Genomic DNA, 7206 nt, shown 5'->3' on the forward strand with positions numbered 1-7206 from the left:
TTTCCAGAGCCCAAGAAGAAACCGAAACCCAGTGCCACAATCATCAGTCATCTACTCATCTCCCTTTGATCTTATTAGCTCTGGATACATCGATTCTCGATTATTCCAACTTTCCTTCCCACTCTTTTACAGAAACACATTGTTCTTGTCCACACTCAATCTCAAACCTCAGCAATTTGCAATTATTTTTCCCCTCTTCCCCAAACCAACGCTCACCACTTCACTCCACCGTCGTTATTTAAGCAACGAAAAAATATCTTACACGCACCACACTCTCCCACACAATAAGAACCTCGGAATATTCCAATTAATAAAAAAAAAAAAGGTTCAGTGTTACTCTTATTTTGTTGTTACAATCAGACACTTGGAAGAACAATGGCAACCCTAGGGTTTGAATCCTATGCGGTGCTTCCATTCTTTACAATGTTCCTCGCTATCTATCTCATTGGCTACTTCCTAATTTTCCGCAACTGGAGCCCTAAGATCCGACCCGAAGCATCCAGCTGCCTCATATCCTTCTTCCACGGCACTCCCGCCGTACTTCTCGCCTCCGCCGCCATCCTCTCCGACCCCAACCGTGGCTTCGCCGCCGCAAACACCGCCTTCCAGAAGCTAGTTCTAGACTACAGCATCGCATACTTCCTCATGGATCTCCTCCACTACCTCGTGTTCTTCCCAAGCGACGTTCTCTTCATCGCGCACCACCTCGCCACTCTATTTGTCGTTGCCACGTGTCGCCATGTGGTTTCCCACGGCGCCTTCGCTGTGCTTTTCTTGCTTCTTCTCGCCGAGGTCACCAGCGCGTGCCAGAACGCCTGGACGCTGGCCGGTGCGCGTCGGAAGGAGGATCCGTTTGCGGCGAAGGTGTACGAGGCGCTTTCGCCGCCGTTTTATGCTCTGTATTCGGTGGTGAGGGGATTCGCCGGACCTTACTTTGTTTATGAGATGGTTGTGTTCTATGCGGGCGAGCATGGTGATGGTTTGGTTCCGAGGTGGATTTGGGTTTCTTGGGTGGCGGTTGTTTTGATGGCAATTGCTGTTAGCATCTTGTGGATTTGGAATCTTTGGGTTGAGCTTTACAGAGAGAGGACAAGGAAATTACAAGAGAAGATTAGATAGTAGTGTTGGTTATGAATTTTTAGGATTAGTCCTGTTGTGCTTTTATAGTTTTAATTATTGTAACAATTTTAAGTCTAATTTATTGATTGCATTGACAAATTCTATAACTCTGCATTGCTGTTTTACTCTGCTATGTTTTTCTTTGTTGGTGTGGTATTCATAGAGGGAACCCTTGGCTTTGCATTTTTAGTGGTGGCATGTAATTTTAATGATATTACAGTTTTCAAATGCTTCACCGAGCACTGCAAATACCACAATTGAAATGATGCCCTGCCACTCGAGAAGATGTGAAAACTGGAAACTAATAAGTACTAATCCAACGCCTCCTTCGGAGCAGAGGATATTTCTTGTTATGGTGTAGAAGTAGGCGAAATATTTACACACCTAGAAATTTGCAAATGTCACAAGTCCTTGGCAGGAGACAATTGGCTGCTGACATGCAGCAAAAATGACTAGAAACTTTTTGCGAAACAAAGTGTGTTATGTCAGCTGATTAAAATTGTTAATAGGAATTTTTTTAACTATTAATAATTATTTTGAAGTAAATAAATTGGACTTTTTTTTTTCTCTTTTTGTCCACATGATTCGTTAGTTGGTCTTTTTCTGTCAATGAATTTATTAATTGGTTTGGACATTTATATTTGGACTCAGATTTTGTTCTTTATCACAACTTTTATCTTTTGACACCTTTAAAATTTTATGGGTTAGATACAGTGTACCTAAGTCTTATTAAACAAAAAAAAAAAATAGAATTCTCATATATGATCTGTAACCAAAAATTTATAACCAAAATTAATTTTGACAATATTCATCTAGGAACAATATTTCCCTATTTTAAGAATAAGTGTTGTTGTTTCTTGGAGTCTTCTAATTAACTATTTATATTTTTTGAATTTAGCAGTAAATAATAATCCCAAAGCATAGTTAAGGACATACAAGGTGGATACTTAGAATAGATCAACATTTCAATGGCCCAAAGACCCAAACGACATTATTTTTTTCCCTTACTATACATTTCTTAGTTTTTTTTTTTAATTAAATAAAATTAAAAAATTACAATAATACTTGATTGTCTTAAATTCTCATAAATTTTGGTTCTAATTTACCTAAATCATTACACTTATCTATACTCCCCCTCAAATTAAGGGTGGGATTTGGAAACACCCTTAGTTTGTCCATGAATTTGATGAAAGAAGATTCAAGAATGGGCTTTGTCATTATATCTGCAATCTGAGCATGAGAAGGGATATGAACCATGTGTAGTTTGCCTTACTTAACTTCGATCTCTCACAAAATGAAGATCAACTTTAAAGTGCTTAGTCTTACTATGCAAAACTGGATTGGCGACCAATAGAACAGTTTCAAGGTTGTCACAAAACAAGGTTGGAGCAACTGGAGACGACACTTTTAGTTCACAAAGCAGCTTTTGAATCCAAGCAAGTTCAGCTGCCGTGTCTGTCAAGCAATGATACCTAGCTTCTATAGAAGAACGACTCACCACTTGTTGCTTTCTACTACTCCAGAAGATAGGATTTGTGCCAAGGAAGATGCAATAGCCACTGGTTGAGCGCCTATCATCAAGATCGGTGGTCCAATCCGCATTTGCAACCACAAGAAGGCGAAGGTAAGAAGATTTGGTGAACTGTATGCCATGATCAATCTTACTTGATAGATAACGCGGTATGCGTTTAACCACCTTCCAATGATGAAGTTTAAGAGCATGCATAAATTGATTAACTTTGTTCATAGCAAAGGCAATTTCTGGGTATGTCAAAGTGACATATTGAATTCTACCTACAATTCAACGATATAAGGCTGGATCTTCAAAATTATCGTGCTTCCGCAACGTCACTCTAAATATAAACCACTAAAGACTTAATCCTTCACTCGCTTCCACCATAACCTCCTTGAATCCCTGTACCTTTCTAACTAAACGTCATCGACCATTTGTTCAGCTGCACGAGTTCTAATCTCTTGGTAGTCTCCACCAACAAGTCCATTACCACCTCTATAACCGTTTCTAGCTTGTTGTCTCAACCCGTCAGCAATAGCCTGCATAGCAGCAACCCTATAGTCAACCGTATCACCTCACTTGCGTCCACGAGGCGCCCTTTGGGTCTTATCCACATCGAACAATCGATATTAAGGTGATTGATCTTAATATCTCAATTCTAGTGCTTTGAATCTCCAAAAGTATGCTCATGAACATTTATGCTATATATGTTAAGCAAACATCCTAAATAACATGTACACACACCCAGAGTATGCTCAGAAACATAGTCAGTGCATTCCCTAGACTCTACAGGAACGAATTGCTCTGATACTATAATGTAACACCCTACCACACAAAGCTTTATGCTTAAGTTCATAAAACAGAGGTGGTGAGGTATTACGACCTCTAAAATAAAATATACATATAGTAACAATTGAAATTAATTAATAACGAGGAACCTTGAAAGGAGGTTTAAACAAAGTCGTAAAAAGAAAAGTGGAACACTCACGTACGGATACTAGAGTCAGTTGAAAAACAAAGAAATATAGACATAAGAGTGGAGGGACGCTCTAGTGTACAGATGAAAGTTGGAGAAGGTGTACAAAGATTTTGTTTTTTGTGCCTGGAGGGACGACACGTGTGATGTTCGGTTTATAGCGGAACAGGCTTTCAGGGTGTGGGATTTGTTGTAGGCTTAGAAGGCTTAGAAGGGGGGAGCCTAGCCGATACTATTCATTAGAGAGAGATATGGAATGAGGGATGGATTGATGGGTGGGTCATTGTTGCTGTGGACTTTGGAAGAAAAAGGTTTTTGGGCCAATTTCCAAAAAAATATTGATGGGTTAGTGTAGGATAAGAGATGAATTGTTTAGCTTGTCGAGGATGGTCGGGGAAACACTCTATAGCCCTAATTTCGCAAAACGCCCCACCCACTTTGTACGTAGCAAACCCAACTGTCGCGTTTGCTTCCCGAATTTGAAGAGTGGTCGTTGCTGCCGGCAGATGCGCAGGTCTGGACACCGTGTCGCGGTCACCATGGAGACTGGTGTACTAGTCTCCCCGCAGTGAAGGTGTGTTGCGGCCATTGTGTCTAGTGTTGAACGTGGGTGCGTGTGATTTAAAGCCCATGGTAGGTCTGGTTCCTTGCTCGAGCTCCCCAGGCTAAGGGGTGTTTTGCGCCCGCAGTGTCGTCTGATTTAGAGGTATGGCCGGCGATTGTGCTCCCAACTATTCAGGTTTGAGTTCTTTAGCTCTGTTGCAGTTCTTGGTCATACACAAGTTGTATCTCTTTGCTCCGTTGAGGCCAACTTGTGAGAGATGGTAGGGTGAATAAGTTGTGTGCAAATATTTTGTGAACTTTTCCCGGTGGCAATCGCTATTAGAAGAACAATTTCTGTAGTCGTGCTTGCAAATAGTGGTCTAGAGTGGTTGTTGGAGGGTTTAGTGTGAGATTTGAATTTATTAAGTGCCATGTTAACCTCCACAATGTTGAGATTTGAAGGGAAGATCTCATCCTGAGGGAAACGGATGTCCCGGTCTTATGATGTAGTTGATTGTACATGAGACATTCGGGTGTTGTCCGTTACAGTGGTGTGTGTGCATGGTTGGTTGGCTTTTTAAAATCTTCACCATAATTTGACTTAAACTTTCATGGGTGGAGTGATTGACAGTAACTTGTTGCATGCTTTCAGGTTTTTAGGCTATAACTGTGAACCATAAATCCGATGGATTTCAATAGGATGTTCGGAGCCGAAGCGGAAGACTCGGATAAGAACAACTCTGATGGATATTGTGGCCGTTATTATGCTAGTGATAAAGAAGGTGACAAGGATGAAGGTGGTGAGGGTGGAAGTGGTCAGGAAGGTGACCCAACAGGTCACAGAGAAGATAAAATGGTAATTTCTCAGGTGGTGCCAGTAATACAGGGGATGATGGGGACAATCGTCCAGTTGTCGCAGAGGATTTCTTGGGCAGAGAGTTTGCTGGGGAGGAGGATGCCTATCTTGCATACAAGGAGTTTGCTAGAATGAGTGGATTTGGGGTCCGCAAGGGCGGTGTGAGGCGTGTTGATGGGGTTTTGGTCAGGAGAGACTTTTTCTGCCACCGACAAGACACAAGACATTCTAAGTACTATGACCGTCTTGAGCGAGTTAGGGAGGAGAGGTTGGAGAGTCGAACCAATTGCAAGGCGAAGTTGAAGATTTACTATGATGTGCAACACAGTTGTGGAAGGTTAGGACCATCTTCGATTAGCACAACCACGAGCTTGATCTGGCCATGTTTTCCCACCTCCTACCTAGCCATCAGAAGATGAGTAATGGTGACAAAGCGCAAGTTGATAGCATGAAGCAGTTTGGGATACCAACGTCGAAGATAATGGCTTACATGGCTGGTCAATCTGGAGGGTATGGAATGCTGCGATTTACAAAGCGTGATTTTTATAATTACGTACATGGGCAAAGGCTTGCCCGAATCAGTGATGGCGATGCTGCCGCAACGATCAGTTACTTGGAGAGCAAGGCCAATGCCGACATGATGACAATCGCGCGTTACACCCGAACTGCCGATAATCGGCTGGGGAGCCTTTTCTGGGCCGATGGTGAGATGATGTCAGACTATCAGATATTTGGTGATGTTCTGGCTTTTGATTCGACGTATCGGTCTAATAAGTACAAGAAACCGCTTGTAGTGTTCTCAGGGTCAAATCACCACAAACAGACAACCATTTTTGGATTTGCTCTATTGGAAGATGAGGAAATTCGTAGTTATTGGTGGCTGCTGTTAATTCTTGTTGACGTAATGAGAGAGAAAACGCCATGTGTCATTGTCACAGATGGGGATAAAGCGATGCGCGCAGCCATTGCGGAGGTGTTCCCGGCAGCTAGGCACCAGGTGTGTGGATGGCACCTAGAGAAAAACTATGTGCAGAGGGTTAAGGATACTGAATTCCGAAAGGTCTTTAAGAAGGCTATCTATGCAAACTTCGAGGTGGAGGACTTTGAGGAATATTGGAAGATGGTGGTGGAGTCACTGGGCCTACAAAATAATAGTTGGGTCCAAAGCACATACGCAGTCAAAGAAAGTTGGGCAACAACATATCTCCGAGGCACGTTCTGTGCGGGATACAAGACAACCTCCATATGTGAGGGGATTAATGCATATATAAAGGTTTTCCTGAAATCCACTGATAGCATTTTGGAGCTGGTGCACAGCTTTGATCACGTTGTAAATGATTATCGAAACAATGAAGTCACGACGCAGTTCTATTCTACGTACTATATCTCCGTGTTAAATACCGGGCTTGACTCTATTGAGCTTTTTGCATCAAAACTGTATACACGGACAGTTTTTAGAGAGGTGAAGAAACAAATTAAGGATGTTGCGACCTTGCTATTTCATGGGAGAGACATCATTAGCACAACGGTTGTCTACAAATTTTCAAGGATGGGTGCTCCTGGTAGGATACACAAGGTTTTGTTCGACCCGGATGACAAGAAAATTGTGTGCGACTGTTCGATGTGGAATAGCGAGGGTATTCCATGTCGTCACATATTCTGCGTGATGAAATACGAGGGTTTGGAACAAATACCAGACAGTCTTATAAGGAGAAAATGGTGCAAGGATGCAAAGGATTCCAGACGGATGCCGGTTACTAGGATACACGAACATGAGGGTCGCATGCTTAGGTATGGTGCACTTTGTCCGGCCATAAGATTTGTCGCGAAACTTGGTTCGAGGAGGCTAAAGACTTTGAACTCGCTAGGGAAAGCATCACGAGTCTCATAGAAAAGCTACGTCATAGAGTTTATGAGAGAGCAGGCGGTCAACCAGGGATGTCAGCGTGGTGCGGGATGAAGGACCCGGTTGTGGAAAGAACAAAAGGTGCCCTAAAGAGGACGAAGGAATTCAAGCCAAGCATTCAACCTGACGTCCGAGGGAAGAGACGTTGCTGCACCAAATGTGACATTCCAGCGCATACGAAGAGGACATGCAGTGGGAAGTGTGCACCAGGTGTGTCAGGCGCTGGTACTCCGGTCTCACCGATGTTTGGCAACGGTTCGTAGCACGGTCTTGCAGCTGCTTCAGTGTCGCTT

The 7206-nt window shown here is 42.8% G+C and overlaps 2 protein-coding genes across 2 annotated transcripts; both read left to right on the forward strand.

The window, feature by feature from the left end:
* On the forward strand, positions 1–1267 carry LOC130933152 (TLC domain-containing protein At5g14285). Its single transcript, XM_057862690.1, has one exon. The coding sequence runs from the start codon at positions 376–378 to the stop codon at positions 1117–1119; it is 744 nt and encodes a 247-aa protein (XP_057718673.1). The 5' UTR covers positions 1–375; the 3' UTR covers positions 1120–1267.
* A 4155-nt stretch (positions 1268–5422) lies between these two features.
* LOC130934607 (protein FAR1-RELATED SEQUENCE 5-like) lies at positions 5423–6898 on the forward strand. Its single transcript, XM_057864163.1, has one exon. The coding sequence runs from the start codon at positions 5423–5425 to the stop codon at positions 6896–6898; it is 1476 nt and encodes a 491-aa protein (XP_057720146.1).
* Positions 6899–7206: the final 308 nt, after the last annotated feature.

Source organism: Arachis stenosperma, chromosome 6 (assembly GCF_014773155.1).
Source record: "Arachis stenosperma cultivar V10309 chromosome 6, arast.V10309.gnm1.PFL2, whole genome shotgun sequence".
Classification (NCBI taxonomy): Eukaryota; Viridiplantae; Streptophyta; class Magnoliopsida; order Fabales; family Fabaceae; genus Arachis; species Arachis stenosperma.

Excerpts from the sequence above, each read along its gene's own strand:
- LOC130934607 (XM_057864163.1), top strand. The coding sequence starts at position 5,423 with ATGAGTAATGGTGACAAAGCGCAAGTTGATAGCATGAAGCAGTTTGGG.
- LOC130933152 (XM_057862690.1), top strand. The coding sequence starts at position 376 with ATGGCAACCCTAGGGTTTGAATCCTATGCGGTGCTTCCATTCTTTACA.